At 43.6% G+C, this 17580-nt stretch overlaps 1 protein-coding gene across 1 annotated transcript; it reads right to left on the bottom strand.

The window, feature by feature from the left end:
• Positions 1 to 1393: 1393 nt before the first annotated feature.
• On the bottom strand, positions 1394 to 10846 carry OSTC (oligosaccharyltransferase complex non-catalytic subunit). The gene is made up of 4 exons (XM_020808847.3): positions 10530 to 10846; positions 5762 to 5855; positions 4351 to 4548; positions 1394 to 2573 (listed from the first exon to the last, which is right to left on the bottom strand). Exons 1-4 carry the CDS (start codon positions 10666 to 10668, stop codon positions 2555 to 2557), a joined length of 450 nt encoding a protein of 149 aa, XP_020664506.1. The 5' UTR covers positions 10669 to 10846; the 3' UTR covers positions 1394 to 2554.
• Positions 10847 to 17580: the final 6734 nt, after the last annotated feature.

Genomic DNA, 17580 nt, shown 5'->3' with positions numbered 1-17580 from the left:
AGCAAACAAAGATGAACTGTAAACATGTCACAAGATACAACAGAAGAAAACAGTGAACAGCTGATGTTTCTAACGCACTGTTGATCAAAGCTGCCTTTTCTTTACAGTGTTTATCCTTTTCTATTTTATGTGGAAACTGCATGAATAAATCTTACTAACTTCTCTTCCACGTGCATACACAAAATCTGTGCATGCAATGCCATCTGCTGGCACAAAGATGTATTTTTGGTTTCAAAATCTGATACTGCATTTGTGACTTGCCCCATATTAGGCAACATTAAACTAAGTAAAGACAAAATATGGGTATATTTATTCCAAGCCAAACACAAAACACCACTCCATAGGAAAATGTCTTACAATACCGCTGTTAAATGTTCAGAGACTTCTCATCAGATTTCTGGTGAACCTCAGATGGCTTCACAAGCAGCCACCTATAGTTACCAACAGCAAGCAAGCATGCCTCTTGCTTTTCCAAAGAGGCACATGATTTGGATCAGAAATCCTACACTAAGACTAAACCTGGGACTATTAACCTATGATGTCACAGGTGCCAGGGCATAGCAAGGAAAATATTTGGAGAAAAAAGGTAACATCAATACAAGAGGAAGGACTATCTGGCAATCTTCAAGTAGCAGCAACTGGGGAAAGTGGGTGTTAAGAGTGATCTTAAAAGAGGAGAAATCTGTGACTCTCACGAATAAATCTTGCATGCTGGGAGTGAGTGGATTTGGTGTTCTGTGTGTGTGCAGTAAATGTGTGAGTGGTGATCCTGAACAAGAGAATTGTGGGTTTTTGAGGAGCAGCTCTATGTTTTGGGGCAAAAATCCACTTTTATCATTTATTCAGCATCTAGGGCATACTCCCCCCCCCCCAATATTAAACTTTCCATTCTTGCAGCTCTGAAACATGTCCACATATTACAATATACATGCAGTGGCCAAAATCCTGTTGGGTGAAGACATCAAGGACAGGAAGAGACTGTGTATGATTTAAGAGTTCCTGCAACAGTTTCAGGGGTGACTGATTCGTCCACTATCCGTCTCATTTCAGGTGAGTCACAGGACTAAAGTAGGGACTCTTGAATGACTGATGATGCCCCCTACTGTTAATGTGATCACCCTTACATAGGCAGAATTTACTCAACAGAATTTCACTCTGTATTTGTGTAACCAACTGTAGCTCCTCTGCATACAACTGTAATTCTGGAGTCTTTTCTATCAACTGCTTCTGTATATCTCAGAGTATGTTGCTCAAGGTAAATCACTTCCATCTCCATCTGCAAAATGGAAATATTATGACCTACCACACAGAGGTGTGGATTAATAAACAACTTAAATGAAAGCGCTCAGTATTAGGAACCTTTTAAAAATGATTCCATAACAAACAAACAAGGTAGTTTAATAGAAAAGATGTTTAATATACAGTATCTCTTAATTTTTTTTTTAAAAAGGAAGAACTACTTTGACATATTGGGTTTCCTTTTGCACATGTGCCTCTCTTTATTTACTCACATGAATGTTCAAGGTACTGCTGCCCAAGACTTGCTTTGACAGGCTCCAACATGGAGTCTGTGTGCAATAACAGATCTACTGCTTTTGCAAAAGTCTTGTGTGGAAAGTGAAATACCTCACTCAGCAGCCAAGCTGACATTAGTAGTGTTCCTTCACATCATGTGCATCACTTGAGACACTCCATACTAAAGCACCATTCATTTGTAAGTGACTGGGAAAGAGACGTAGGAATTCTGCTCCAGGTATTCTCCTCTAACTCGGCCCATTTTCTGAATATACTATTAGCACTGCCAAATGATTGGCTTATTCAGTCAAATAGATCTTTTATGTCAGTTTGCTGAAAGAGGGCCCTTGTGCTTAACAGCAATTACAGAAGGAACCTCCTATCTGCAGAATCAGTATCCACAGATTCATTTATCCGCTGCCTACAAATACTAAATTAAAAAATCTCAGAAATACATATTTCCAGGGTGTATTTACCTGAACTGGCCACTAGAGGCTGCTAGAGAACATGCAATGTACAGCATTCGATACATTCATGTTTTCCAGCATCTGAAGGGGTGAGGGCTTGGAACCAATCCCCTGTGGATATCATGGGCCTACTGTACTGACAAGCCCTTCTTTCTTTTTATAATCATGGAAATGTTTTAAATCCCTTCTCCCTTGGTTTTCTTGTGAAGAGACAAAAGAAGCCATGGTGTTATAAGACAGTATAGAACTATTAAGTTTACCTTTAACCACAGAAGAGGAACCAGAATTGAAAAGCAATCGTTTTACTTTAGGGGCTTAATTACACTTATGCTAAGGTAACACTTCGGAATAAATTGTTTCCTTTTTTTATAGTAAAGAAAAATAGACACAAATCTGTTAACAAACCTACTGCATATAACAAACATTGTTATTCATACAAGGAGAAAATGTGAAAGCCGTCCTCTCCTTGTCTCTTCAGGCAGGACTATGGGACTGTAGACATTTTGCTGTGTCGTTCTCTTCATGGAGAGAAGCAAATCCAACCTGTGCTTTCTGGGAGTCACAAAACGATACTAACCCATCAAGTAGCCACTGAAATACAAAAGAGAGATTTGAACAGGTAGATGTGTGTGTGTGTGTGGAGGGGGGCAGCACTATATACAGGGTTGAAAAATGCACTTGTCCACTCATCTGTGACAAGTGAAAAATGCTGCTTGATGAGTCACATCTCCCTCCCTGCCTGTCTCCTTCCCCTCCGACTGTGTCTCTCTCTCTCTTTCTCTAATCCCACAGTCCTCCCCTCCCCTCTCCCACTGCAAAAGGAAAACTGCCCTCTTCTCACGAGAAGAGAGTTCGAGCTGTACAGAGAGATATAGCTCTGCAGGAGAATGTAGAGTAGTCCCATGCTGGAGAATATGGAGATTCCCTGCTCCCAATTTCAACCAAACGAGGACACATCCTGGGGTGGGAGGGAACCTTGGCTCCTTAAGAGGCCTGGTGCTTTTGCTTTCACTTTTATTTTTGCTGGAGACATTTAAAAAAGAAGACATTCAAAATACAAGCTTCATGATCCCACAGGCACACAAGTAATAAAGCAACCCAAGTCTGAGGGTATAAATCAGTGATTCCCAATCTCAATAAATTATAAGGCTATAAATTTTTGATTGACTGATGAGACATTCTAAATTTTTTCAAGCCCTGACTATATAGTAGACTTCATGAGTATGGTTCAGTCTGATTTGTATCCAAATATTTGTTAAATATGCTGGGACTGAGCCCCACTGACCTGGCCCACTGATGTCTAATTGGGTTCATGCAGAGCTAAGACTTGGCACAAGCAGTATGCAAAGTCATATTTTGACAATGTGGTGAACCTTTAATTTATAGGCAAAGCTCTCGCCGCCTCAACTTCCTTTTGTCCCTCCCCCATTTAGCTGTGCACTCTACTCTGTCACTCTGCATCAGCTAGCAAAAGCATAAAAAAAAAACAAAAAGCAGGAAAAAATGGGAGTAGGTGAACCAAGAGAGTATCTAGCACCACTCTGACTTATCCAATCAGAGGCTGCACATGAATAGCAGCAGAATCTACATCCTATTGGGATTTTACTTCAGCGTAAGTAAAACTGTGTCAGTTGTGGCAGCATATTGTGATTAAGAAAGTCATGGTTATCTGCCTGCCTGTATGACTGGCAAGTGACCAAGCAAACAACCAGGCAAGCCTTCCCTCACTAACTAGCTACCTGTGTGTAATTTTTAGATGGATGATTATGCATTACTGCTTTGCCTGGATTTTAAGTACTACTTGTGTTTTCCACTTTTCAGAGAGGCATTTTTTAATTTTATACTCATTCTTCTTAGCCAAATACTGTCTTTTACTTATGTAAATCACCATTGTATACTCTTTATTTTCAACTTTCACTACTGTATTTCAAGGTACTGTAGTAAGCTGACTTGGGTCCTTTTCAAGGAGAAAGGGGGGTAAAATATTTTAAATACTTTGTTAATTAATTGTAATTTGTTGGTGCCATTTACATGATTTCATCTGTCTCAGAGTAAAATCCTAAAATGATTCTGGCCATTCTGAACCTTGATAATATTCTTCAATAACCTTTATTCAAAGTTTTAAAATATTGCTTGATCTTGTAACCATGTGACTTCATAGACATGTCACCTTTAAGTACCATGGAATTACTCCTACCCAAGAATGGGTATTTGTTTGTTTTACTGAAAAAATGTCCATGGCACTATTTGGGCTTCCCCAAAATAATTTCTTTTAAAAATACAAAAATAAATTGAAAACCAATTTAGCACCAATTACACTTTTATATTATGATAAGATTAGAAGGAGGATTAAAAGAAATATACTTACGGTAGTTTCATACGCATAAACACTCTGGCCATAAAGAAACTTAACAGGACACTAACGAATCCAATGAAAAGCAGCAGAAATCTATTCAGCTTTGGGATATTGGGTGCGTTGGAACGATCAAGAATTATAAAGCCAAGGCCTCCCATTGTGAAGAGGAAGCTGGAAGCAAGCCCTTCCATAATGTACTGTCCATTTACTCTGCAAACAAAATGTGCAAATATTAAAGAAAATTAGGTATTATTACAGTTGAAGTGTTATCTGTTATATCTGGTAATAGTATCTGGTAATAGTATTTATATATGTATATGTACTTATATGCATATGTACAAGCACGTGTGTGCACATGCACACAGACACAGTAGCAATTCTATAGCAAAGGGCACAGGAGAAAAAGAAGGAAATTCCTAGTTCCATGTTGCAGGAGATCTTGCCTCTTGTTTGGAACCAGAGTAATTGTCATTCAAATACCATGAGAGTTCTATTAAAAGGGGATCACTCCTCTATAATTTAGTAGAAACAAGAGATGGGCACAAACCACTGGTTCTGCATTTCAGTGCAATTCATTTCCTGGCCAAACAGGGGATCCATGGTTCAGCACTCCACTCCCTCCAGTGGGATCCCACTTGGAGGCAAAGCCACTTCCTCCAAACCATCTCTAATATAAATGAATCCCGACAAATTACAGTGGACCACGGAAAACTGCTATCACTCATCTGTTCCATTTTGATATTATTGTCAGATATCTAAAAAAAAAAAACCAATGAAAGTCCCATCTTCAAGTTCCCACTGTGCCATCTCTTGTTGTCTTATAGCACTGCTTCCCAAAGGGGAAGCTTCTCCTACTCCTTGTAGCAACATGTGTAATGATTTGGTTCCTATCCTTGATAGACGGTCCATAAATATCAAGGATTATTACATGAGATCAGCTAAAGCTTCACACTGTATGCTGAAAGGGACTGGCTGATATATTAAAGTTATGGAAGCCTTGCATTTACTGAAAGGTGACCTGGAATTCCATGCAGACCTATCTTTCTCCGTGGCTAACACGGAAAACAAAAGGGCTGGTCAAAGAGAGATGGACTGTTCTGTTTCTTATAATCTTTGTGGAAAGCAAAAGTTTTTCTGACAGCAGACTGCAGATCAAGGCTACTAACCTCTTAGTAGGCTAATACATTTTGTATATAAGTAATAAGTGTGAGCTTATTTAGAAAGAACTAACATGATGGAGAAATTTCTACCTATTTGTGTACACCCACCAAAGCTACACTGAACCAAGATTCTTATATACACCCAGACCAACATGCAAACAGAGATCCATTGTCAAAATACCACACTGTCTGAATATCTGGAAAGAGACATTATGCTAACGTAAAGCAGATGCTGGTGCCATTTACATAATTTATATTTCTACCTGTAAGCTAAGAATGCCACAGGCCTCTGATGTCCATGTTCATCTGTCATTGAGCCAACACTGGGAGGTTCAACAATCACATCATAAATTATTCCTAAACAAAAAAAAATTAGTTTAGTTTGAGGGGACAGAAATTTACTCTTAAACAGCAATGGCTCAGTTTGTCTTTTATTTATTTTATTTATTTATTTATTTTATTTATATCCCGCCTATCTAGTCGCGAGGACTACTCTAGGCGGCTTACAACAACGTTAAAATACAATAAAATAAACAACCAATACAAAAACAGGTAAAAGAAAAAAAACAGTAAAGAGATAAGAAAATCAAAAAATAGTTTTATAAGAAGGCCTGCCGAAACATCCAGGTCTTTAATAGATTCTTGAAAGTGCCCAGCGAGGGAGCTCCGCGAATGTCAGGAGGTAAGTTATTCCACAGGCGAGGAGCCACCGCCGAGAAGGCCCTATTTCTTGTTTTCTCTTTCCGGGCCTCCCTCGGGGTTAGGCTCCTCAGCCTCACCTCCTGGCTCGCCCGTGTGACCCGGGTAGAACTTGGTGGGAGTAGGCGTTCCGCCAAGTATCGAGGCCCTAAACCGTTTAGGGCTTTATACGTAAGCATTAGCACTTTGAAGTCGATGCGGAACCTGATGGGCAGCCAATGCAATGCGGCCAGAGTGGACGAAATATGTTGGAATTTTTTCACTCCACTAAGTAATCTGGCCGCCGCATTCTGCACCACCTGTAATTTCCGCAGCAGCCTCAAAGGAAGCCCCACGTAGAGCGCATTACAGTGGTCTAATCTTGAGATTACGAGCGCATGTACTAAGGTGGTGAGCGCCCCCACTTCCAGGTAGGGCCGCAGCTGGGCTATCCGCCTGAGGTGAAAAAAGGCGGTGCGGACCACCGATGCCACCTGTGACTCCATGGAGAGCACCGGGTCCAGGTGGATCCCCAAGCTGCGTACCCCATCCCTAGCAGGGAGAGTCACCCCCCCAAAAGAGAGGGAGTTACCCAAATCCCCGACTGTGGGGGGGCCCACCCTCAGCACTTCCGTCTTGTCCGGGTTCAGCCTGAGCCCGTTCTCCTGCATCCATTCCAGTATAGTCCCCAGGCAGCGCTGGAGGCACAGGACGGCTTCTCCTGCGGTTGGCAAAAAGGAGATGTAGAGCTGCGTGTCGTCCGCATACTGGTGGCACGAGGCTCCACACCCCCTGATGACCCCACCCAGCGGCCTCATATAGATGTTAAATAGCATTGGGGAGATAATCGACCCCTATGGAACCCCACAATTGAGGCTCCACGGGGCCGAGACCCTCTCCCCAAGCTGGACTCTCTGGGGACGGTCCTCCAAGAAGGAACGGAGCCAGGACAATGCCAGGCCACCTATTCCCAACTCGGAGAGCCTCCCCAGGAGGATACCGTGGTCAATGGTATCAAAGGCCGCTGAGATGTCGAGGAGGACCAACAGGGACACTTTACCCCTGTCGGCCTCCCTCAGTAGGTCATCACACAGGGCGACCAAAGCCGTTTCTGTGCCGTGGCGCGGCCTGAAGCCCGACTGGAATGGATCCAGGGCATCTGTTTCTTCCAAGAGCGCCTGAAGCTGATCGGCCACCACCCTCTCGACTACCTTGCTAAGGAAGGAAACATTGGCGACGGGCCTGTAGTTGCCAATTTCGTCCGCCGCCAAACTAGGTTTCTTCCTAATGGGCCTAATGAGTGTGTCCTTCAGGGCAGATGGAAATCTGCCCTCAAGGAGAGACCCATTTATAATAGCCGTGGCCCACTCCGTTGTTAACGGCCTGGCCGCTTTGATTAGCCAGGCCGGGCAAGGGTCCAAAGAGGAGGTGGTGGCACGACAGCGATCAAGCGCCCTGGAGACAGTATCAGGCGTAACAGGCTGAAAGGTGTCCAAAATCACCGGGCAAGACGGAGCGCTGGACATCTCAGCTCGACTCACTGTACTCAAAAAAGGAGAGAGGTCCCGGCGGATGGCCTCCACTTTTGATTTAAAAAATGCTGCAAATTGGTCCGGCGAAAAACTAGGGGGAGGCCCATCACCCGGACCAACTCCGGAAAGGTCGCGTACTATACGGAATAACTCCGCCTGCTGGTTGGACGCCTCGCTTATCCGGTTAGCGAGGTATGATCTACTAGCAGCCTTTACCTTAGCAAGATAAAGGTTAGTAGCGACCCTGACAGCTATCCTATTAAAATCCGTCGGGGCCCCTCTCCACCTGCGCTCTAGCCGTCTCCTGACCCGCTTCCTCGCCCGGAGGTCCCGGTTAAACCAGGGTGCCGGGCGGTCTCTGCGCCGGAGAGGGCGTTTAGGTGCGATCATGTCAGCAGCCCTAGTCGCGGCAGCAAACCAGCCATCCACCAGAGCCTCGACAGGAGCGCCAGCCAGGTCAGCCGTAACACCTCTCATGGCATCCTGGAATCCAACAGGATCCAGTAGCCTTCGAGGGCGGACCATAACAATAGATCCCTGCTCCCTGCAGGGGGGGAGAGCCATTTTAATGGTACACTTTATTAGGTGGTGATCCGACCATGACAAGGGTACCGACTCAAGGTCAGTCACCATCGGACAATTTTATAAAAGCTTTTGATTTTTCTCACCAATGCCACCCTATTAGGTTTCAATAATATAAATGGAAAAATCTTTGTGTTCTGTAGAGGTATTGACACCAAAGGATTATGGAGCGCTATTAAAGTTGCTGGCATTGATGTGTAACATGAGGATAATTAACAATTACTCATAGTGGGTCGATCTAATTATGGAAACAAATAGTGCACTGAACAGCACTTCATCACTGATGGACAGCAGAATGCAAGGTAGCATTCTCTGGCCACAATTACATACAAACTTTAAAAAATGCTAGATCTTAGACATCCTTTTCTTTCTGGAGCAGGAAAACACGGGGAGGAGCTGGCATGAAATGCAGCTGATAGCAAACAGTATAGAAATCCAGGACTGTAGCACAGACATGATTGGACAGCAACATAGTTTCCCCCTAGCTCGTCTCCTTGGCCCTCAAAAAGGTGGAATCATGCTCTGAGTAAGGTATGATATCAGGTGAAAACTATGGTAAGTTTCTGTCCATTCATTTCAATCTATAGAGTACAGTAGCCCACAGCTGCTGTCCCTTACTACAAGTTGTGCAAAATAGAACAGCTATGCTAAGTGGTTTGTGTGACAGACATCTGATGTAATCTGTTATCATTACCTCCATACTACATTTGTGTGTATAATGCATATGGGGTGTATTACATTAGTTTTCAGCAACACAAGCCACGATTAATATTGCAGGTAGTATGAACACACTGAGGCTAAGATAGACAGGGACATACTACACCCCTACAATGGAGTCTGATAGTTATATTTCCACATTACAAGTACAGAAAAATGTAAGAGTACTTTGCAACCACCCCAGAATTTAATCTCAGCACTGTGATCAATTTAGGGATAGATAACTCTATTTCACAGTCACCAGTAAAGGTAAAGGTAAAGGTTCCCCTTGACAATTTTTGTCCAGTCGTGTTCAACTCTAGGGGGCGGTGCTCACCCCTGTTTCCAAGCCATAGAGCCAGTGTTTTGTCTTAAGACAAACTTCCGTGGTCACATGGCCAGTGCGACTTAGACATGGAATGCTGTTACCTTCCCACCAAGGTGGTCCCTATTAATCTACTCGCATTTGCATGCTTTCAAACCGCTAGGTTGGCGGGAGCTGGGACAAGCAATGGGCGCTCACTCCGTCACGTGGATTTGATCTTACGACTGCTTGGTCTTCTGACCCTGCAGCACAGGCTTCTGCGGTTTAGCCCGCAGCGCCACCATGTCCCAACCTTTACAATAATCCAGTTAAACAGTGCTTTTAAATGCTGCAATGCAAGGTTCTATGGCCCACACCAAAGTCATTTCCAGTCATAATTGGTATGGCTTTTGAACATTTAAACACACACTGCAATCTTTATGTAGTTTAGTGCCAAACTCATTACAGTTGTACATTCACGGCTGGCCCTACAGCTTGTCACAAAAAGATGGCTATTTCCCCAATTCATGGGGATCAAGTTATTGAATATTACAATCATATTTTTTTTCTGTAAAGGAAAAAGGGAATACAAGATAATAGAAACTGTTTTGGGTACTTTGCACCTCAACTTGAGGGGAAGCACCACTATCTTGGGTCTGCTTTGGCTAAACATCAGATGAGTTCTCAATCAAAAGGAAACATGCTTTGTGGCTCACAGTGGTTCCCAACCTTGGACCCCCTCATATGTTCTTGGACTACAAATCCCAGAAACCCTGGCTAGCACAGCTAGGCGCAAAGGCTTCTGGGAATTTTACTCCAGGTACATCTGGGGACCCAAGGTTGGGAACCACTCCTTTAGCATGAGATTTCCTTTTTAAAAATTGATTGCAGACTTGTTCTTTTACTGAACAGTAAACAGTCTTCCAACCAAGCCCAAAGCCCAAGTGATCATGCAGGCCATAAGAAAAACAAACAAACAAACCAAAATACACATTATTAGGGCAATGTCTTTACTACTGCAGCCCCCAAGGCCTAAAAACAAAAAAAAAAATGTGCAAGTTTTCGAGCTCTTGAACCGTATGCACATTTCGCCAGCCGAAAAAGTGTGGGGAGGGGGGGAAATATGCGAGGTTTTTGGGCGAGTGAGCAACCTCTTCCTTAGGCCCGAAACGAAGCAAGTCGGGTTTTTTTTGGAGGGGGGGCGGCCTCCGGCCCTTCGAGCTCCTCGGAATTAATTACCTCCCGTGATGAGGAAATAGGAAACCACCACCAAGGCATAGACGGTCATGGCCGAAGGCATGTGGACCCAGCTTGGACGCTTCAGCTTGATGTTCGGACACTCCAGCACCGCGAACGGCACCCGGTACAAGGTCTCCATCTTGCCTGTGGTTCCAGCCCTGTCTCGTCCCGTCCGGGGGTCTCGGACCAAAAAAACAAACAAACCTCCCCACCACCGCCGCCGCCGCTTTCACGCCCACTGCGCTCCGTTCTCACGTTGACCCCTCGCGGCCACCGTTCCTAAGATAACCGGACGGCACTCCGAGAAGGCAAGCCACGAGCCGCGTCCTGGAAGGTAAATAAGACAAAAACGTCCTAGGGGCACGTGGAGCACCAAATTCAGGGCGCCAGGCAGCAAAGGAGGCAGAATAAACACTTAGGGTAAAGCGTTACACACATAACCGACAATTTTTCTTCCTCTGTGTAACTGCGGTGAAACTACCGAACGTTATATTGACCTGCCAGCTCCTAGAAACGCTCGACGTGTCCTTTTCAGGAATCCACGTAGCCCTGCCAGAAACCCACTCGGTGGGAAAGGCGGATGACGTGTAAGCCACGCCCTCTGGTATAAAGCCCGCCTATACTCAAAGCCGGCGAAGCTGATTGGCAGGGCTTTGAACTAGAAGAGCTGAAATAAACGTGGTGTAGTTTCTGTGCGTTCGAAGCAAACCGCTTTTATTCTTAGACAAGTCGTGCTTGATTGCGGGATGGCAGTTTTGTATTAGCAAATCTTTGCTAGGAAAAGTTGAAGACAGCAGGAAAGAGAAGTACCAAATATGAGGTGGATTGACTCCATAAAGAAATCACAGTCGGCAGTTTGCAAAGACTTGGGCAGGGCTGTTAAGGATACAGTACTTTGGAGGTCAGAGATTTATAAAGTTGCCATGAATCAAGGTTACTTGACGGCACACCACAGCAGCAGCAACAAGCATTTCTTCTAGCTCTTAATTTAAAAACAAACCCTGCTTTCAAAACAAAATCCTGTAGAATGCATTCAGATTAAGGTTGCAGTACTACAGGAGCAGTAAGCCTTTTAACCTTTCTAATTAATGTACAGCCTAATGAACATTTCCTTTAGACAATACTTTGAGCCTTTTATGCCAAAGGATGTGTGCTGTTGTGCACCTAGGTCTCTTTGCCATCAGGGATTTCTTTAATCAAATAAACCCTTTTGAGTAGAACTAAAATAATAAGCACAAGTAGAATTGCAGCCTTTTCCTTTAAGGAGCCAGGACACTAAGTGTACCAAGAAGTTTTTGTGCACTCAGGTCAATTCTGCCTTATGGTAACCTTTTTCCAGGTTTAGAATACTCAGAAGTGGTTACCATTCCCCTCTTCTGAGAGCATCCTCGGACTGCACTTGTCCAAGGCTATACAGGCTGGCTTTACTTGCAGGAGGCACAGTGGCGAATCGAATTCCCAACCTCTGGTTCTACAGCCAGATACCTAAGTCACTGAACTATCCAGCCAGCAGTCTTAGTATTTAGGCTTCAAGAAATGCAACATTTTCATAGTCTCATCAGTATGGCCTCTGTAAATAATGAAGGACTATCATGGAGTTCAAACATTGACTCCTACCTTGCCTCATACTCCATCACGAGTGTTCGGACTATGTTGAGGTGAGCAAGAGGAGAGGCTTTTGTGTCACATCAATAATTGTGGCTCAAGTCAGTTTAAGCAAGGGCATTGCCAATGTGATCTGTACATCTGATTATGTAGCTATCATGAAGTACTCCACGTATACCTGCTCTTAAGAAGGTGAAACTGTCTACACATTCCTTTCTCTAATAAACAGTGCTAGGCAAGAGTATCAACTAAAATATTTTAATTTATCATGTTCATGTGGAATATTCATGATACTGAAAATGGAAGCAGAGAACATGTTCAACACCCTGGCTGTTGGCTTGTGGTGTCCTTAAGAGTTCTGTTTTGTCCTCTGTGCTATTTAACATCTACGTGAAACTGCTGGGGAGAGATTATCCAGAGTTTTGGGGTTCGGTTCACCAGTAAGTAGATGATAGATACCCAACTCTATCTCCTTTATCTAAATCTAAAGAAGCTCTTTTGGCTCTAGATTAGTGTTTGATATCAGTAATGGAGTGGATGAGGGCAAATAAACTGAAATGTAATCCAGACAAAACAGAGGTGTTCCTAGTCGATCGAAAGGCAGATCAAGGAACAGGATTCAACATGTGCTAGACCGGGTTACACTCCCTCCAAAAACAGGTGAGCAGCAGCTTGGGAATACTCCTGGATATGTCTCTCAGCCTGGATGCTCAGCCTTTGGCAGTGGCCAGGAGTGCACTTGCAGTTAAAACTAGTGAGCCACTTGCATCTGTTCCTGGAGAGGTCTGATCTGGCCATGGTGACTCATGTCTTAGTTATAACCTGTTTGGATTACTGCAATGCACTCCACATGATGCTGCCCTTTGTAAAGTGTTTGGAAACTTCAGCTGGTCCAAAATGTAGCAGCCAAATTGTTAACTGGGGCTGATTACAGGAATCACATAACCTCCCTGTTACAGCAGCTCTACCGTCTGCCAATCCACTTCCAGGCAAAATTCGAAGTGCTGGTTTTAGCCTCGTCGTCGTTGCTGTTCAGTCATGTCCGACTCTTCGTGACCCCATGGACCAGAGCACGCCAGGCCCTCCTGTCTTCCACTGGCGGTTTTAGCCTACAAAGCCCTAAACAGCTTGGGTCCAAGCTACTATCTCAAATACCATGTCTCCCTTTATGAGCCTGCTTGTAAGTTAAGGTCATAAGAGGCCTTAATCTCAGTCCCGCCACCGTCACAGGTATGTTTGATGGGATACTTGAGAGGGCTTTCTCAGTTGCTGCTCTTAGACTTTGGAACTCCCTCCCACGGGAGGTCAGTCTGGCTCCATCTTTGCTGTCATTCTGAAAGCCAAGACTGTCATCTTCAGGCAGACATTCTCTTAGTGACTGCCTGAGTGGGATTTTTAAATGTATTGTACCATTTGTTTTTAAATGTGCGTTTAGTATTGATTTTATTTACCATTTTAAGTATATATATATATTCTAAAAATATTTATATAGTGACTGTTTTTGTTTTTACAGTTGTGTTCAAAATTATTCAACCCCCACTGAAATTGAATGTTTTGGCCATTTTGACATTGATTTTGATCATTCAGTCATCTTGCTTACATTTACATGAAAGAGGCACTTGTAGGTCAGAGAAATATAACCTTAAGTTTATAATGAAATAACCACAAATGTCTTTTCTGTGCTCACATCATTATTAGTTTTTATTCAACCCCCTAAGTGACATTCAATCTTAGTACTTAGTACAACATCCTTTTACAGTTATAACAGCTTTTAAACGTGAAGCATAGCTTGACACAAGTGTCTTGCAGCGATCTACGGGTATCTTCGCCCATTCTTCATGGGCAAAAGCCTCCAGTTCAGTCAAATTCTTAGGCTTGCGCACTGCAACTGCTTTCTTTAAGTCCCACCAGAGGTTCTCAATCGGATTTAAGTCTGGTGACTGCGATGGCCACTCCAAAATGTTCCAGCCTTTCCTCTGCAACCATGCTCTAGTGGACTTAGAGGTATGCTTGGGATCATTGTCCTGTTGAAAGGTCCAATGTCTCCCAAGCCTCAGGTGTGTGACGGACTGCATCACATTTTCATCCAATATCTCCTGGTACTGAAGAGAATTCATGGTACCTTGTACACGCTGAAGCTTCCCTGTACCTGCAGAAGCAAAACAGCCCCAAAGCATTATTGACCCTCCGCCATGCTTCACAGTAGGCAAGGTGTTCTTTTCGTCATATGCCTTATTCTTCCTCCTCCAAACATAGCGTTGATCCATGGGCCCAAACAGTTCTAATTTTGTTTCATCAGTCCACAGAACACTATCCCACAACTTTTGTGGTTTGCCCACATGACTTTTGGCATACTGCAGTCGACTCTTCTTATTCTTGGGAGACAGCAAGGGGGTGCGCCTGGGGGTTCTAGCATGGAGACCTTCATTACGCAGTGTGCGCCTTATTGTCTGAGCTGAAACTTCTATACCCACATCTGACAAATCTTTTTTCAGTTCCTCAGCAGTCACATGGGGACTTTTCACCACTCTACGCTTTAGGTAGCGCACAGCAGTCAAAGTCAGCATCTTCTTTCTTCCACGACCAGGTAGCATTTCAACAGTGCCCTTTGCCTTGAATTTGTGAATGATGCTTCCTATGGTGTCTCTTGGTATGTTTAACTTCTTTGCAATCTTCTTATAGCCATTGCCCTTCCTGTGAAGACAAATCACCTCTTCTCTTGTCTTCCTGGACCATTCTCTTGACTTCACCATGTTTGTAACCACACCAGTAAATGTCTAGAAGGAGCTGAGTATCACAGTCATTTTAAAGCTGCCTAATTGGTGCTTATTATGCTTGATTGGTGCTCGGTGACATCCACAGGTGTTTTCAATACCTGATCGAAAACACCTGAATGAACCTCTCTTCTTCAGAGTGGTAGTCTTTAAGGGGTTGAATAATTGTGGCAATGAAGAAACCACAAAAGAAACATTTACTACTGTATTACATAAACAATTGATGTTATTTTAGTTGCATTTGGTTCTTTAAAACGTCCTTGTAGGATTTCATTCTGAATACAATTCCAAATGTACACTATAGTCCCTAAACCCCTTTACAGCATTGGGGGTTGAATAATTTTGAACACAACTGTAAGTACCCTGTATTGTTTTTTCTGTTACCTTTTTCATGAGAAAAGGGGGTTAAAATATTTTAAATAAAATAAAAATAAATAACTTTCCAACTCTGAGTCTATGGTATCAAGTCATAATCATCTTATCAAATAAATTTATATATACAAATAGATTGTCACCACTGAGCCTCCATTATCACATTTGTTATTGACTTCTTTTTCAATAACTTTCTCCAACCTGCTGTTTTTCCCGTTGGACTACAAATTCCAGAATACAAGTGCTCCTTAGGGGTTGTGGTTCCAGCATATGTGAAAACTATTAGCAGGGTTGTTTTTTAATAACTTTTGGCCTACTTTATGGACAGGAATGAGAATCTAAATCACCTACTTATTTAGAAGGTGAACTTTCATTTTGAAAAATTCCCTTTCATTTGAAAGTATTACTTTGTCACATTCATGTGAAATAATTTACATCCCAGCAATATACTGTAGTTTCTTAATTATCTAGATATCTAGCAATGCAAACTTTTGCATCTTTTGTTGTCAAGTACTTATCCTGGAGTACTTACCACACTTTTAGCTAGTAGGAATTTTTTTCTTGACTGAATTGTACAATATCCAAAATGCAAACTTTATGTAAGTTGCTCTTTCTCTGTACTTAAATCTTGTACTCTTCAATTAACAATGTCCATTAATTTAAAATATAGCTCATTGTCTCTTATGAACAAGCCTATTTATGATTCATACTCTATACATCAGCAGCTCTGAGCAACACATTTCCTTTTTGGCAGAAATTATGGCTCTATTACTTTGTCTGCAGTTGTCCAATCCATTCTCCTGGTCTGCAGCTTAGACTATACAATACTCTTTACTCTGGCTTCCCATCCGCTTCCTGAATTTTACACAAATATTTTATCCCTACCCTTGAGGGCCTGTATTACCTTTGCTCCCATCATTTCCAAGTATATGCCTATAAATCTGCCCCTTCACTATATAATCTAGAGAACTGAACAGCTCTACACCCTCATGTGATCCCTCACTTCTCCTCATGGTCGCATCAGTTCCAGAATTCATATAAGACATTTCCCCTCATTCTTCAGTTTCCTCTTCTATGAAACCTCTCCCCACAAATTCCATTAAACTTAATGGGATTTAAGTACAGTGGTGCCCCGCATAGCGGCATTTAATTCGTTCCTATGGGGCAAAAACTCACCGTTCAGCGAAGATCCTCCATTGGGCCGCCATTTTCGGCGCCTCGGTAAGCGAAGCGCGAAACGGGCAACCATTTTGGAACTGCTGATCAGCTGGGCGGCGGGCTCTTGGAAAGGAGTGCGGGGAACTCCTCCACCTTCCTTCCCAAGCGCTGGCCGGCCTTTCCCCCCAGCTGGGTGGCGGGCTCAAGCGGCCACGGCTGCAGGGTGGGGTGGGGGTGTCCCGAAGGCTTCCAGGCAAAGGCCTGGAAGCCTTCGGGACACCCCTACCCTGTCCCCACCGCCGGCAGCCACCCTGCGCCGCTTACCCCAGCCGTGCTCGGACTCCTGGGATTCCGAGCACGGCTGGGTAGGCAGCGCGGGGCGGCTTCAAGCGGCGGCGGCTGCAGGGTGGGTGGGGGGTCTAGAATCTAGATATAATCTAGATTCTCTAGATTATATAGTGAAGGGGCCTGGAAGCCTTTGGGACACCCCTACCCTGCCCCTGCCACCACTGAGAGCCTTCCGAGCTCTCAAAGGGCTTTCTCCAATGTCGGAGGGGGGCCCTTTGAGAGCTCGGAAGGCAAATGTTGGCGGTTGGCGGTGGCTTCGGGGTCCTTCCGAGGCCGCCGCCCACTGCCGACATTTTCCCCCAGCTGAGCGGCGGGGCTTCAAAGCTCCTGCCGCTCAGCTAGGGGAAAATTGGGCTACATCGTAATGCAATCGCAAAAGCGATCGCAAAATCCGCATCGGTATGCGGATTCGTCGTTAAACAGGGCGCTCGTTAAGCGAGGCATCACTGTACATGTGACGGAATCCTTCTTAATTTCAGTTCACAGGATCCTCAAGGAAAAGTTCTGGTTTTTTTACTAACATATAAAGTACTGAATATATTAATGCCATTATGTAACAAAGTGCAGTAGCAGATGAAAAGCTTTTGAAAAAAGTACAGAAAAGCAGCATATAAAAAGTAAATGCACTAGAGTTCTAATTTAACGACATACATAACTTTTTCTCATGCACTGTTCAAGATGTATGTTTAATACCAAAAAAGTAAAGAAGTAAAATCTGTACACATTGTATCTCGGGGATAAACCAAAACCTGAACACACTAGAAGACCTCTGAAAAAATCGCTTTGCACAGGGA

The sequence above is a fragment of the Pogona vitticeps genome, chromosome 5 (assembly GCF_051106095.1).
Source record: "Pogona vitticeps strain Pit_001003342236 chromosome 5, PviZW2.1, whole genome shotgun sequence".
Classification (NCBI taxonomy): domain Eukaryota; kingdom Metazoa; phylum Chordata; class Lepidosauria; order Squamata; family Agamidae; genus Pogona; species Pogona vitticeps.
This window is presented reverse-complemented; position numbering and strand designations above follow the sequence as displayed.

Coding starts and splice junctions, on each gene's coding strand:
- OSTC (XM_020808847.3), bottom strand. CDS start 10,668: ATGGAGACCTTGTACCGGGTGCCGTTCGCGGTGCTGGAGTGTCCGAAC. Junction 5,856..10,529: donor CTATTTCCTCATCACGGGAG/GTAATTAATTCC, acceptor TTTTTTGTTTAG/GAATAATTTATGATGTGATT. Junction 4,549..5,761: donor GTGGCATTCTTAGCTTACAG/GTAGAAATATAA, acceptor TTTTGTTTGCAG/AGTAAATGGACAGTACATTA.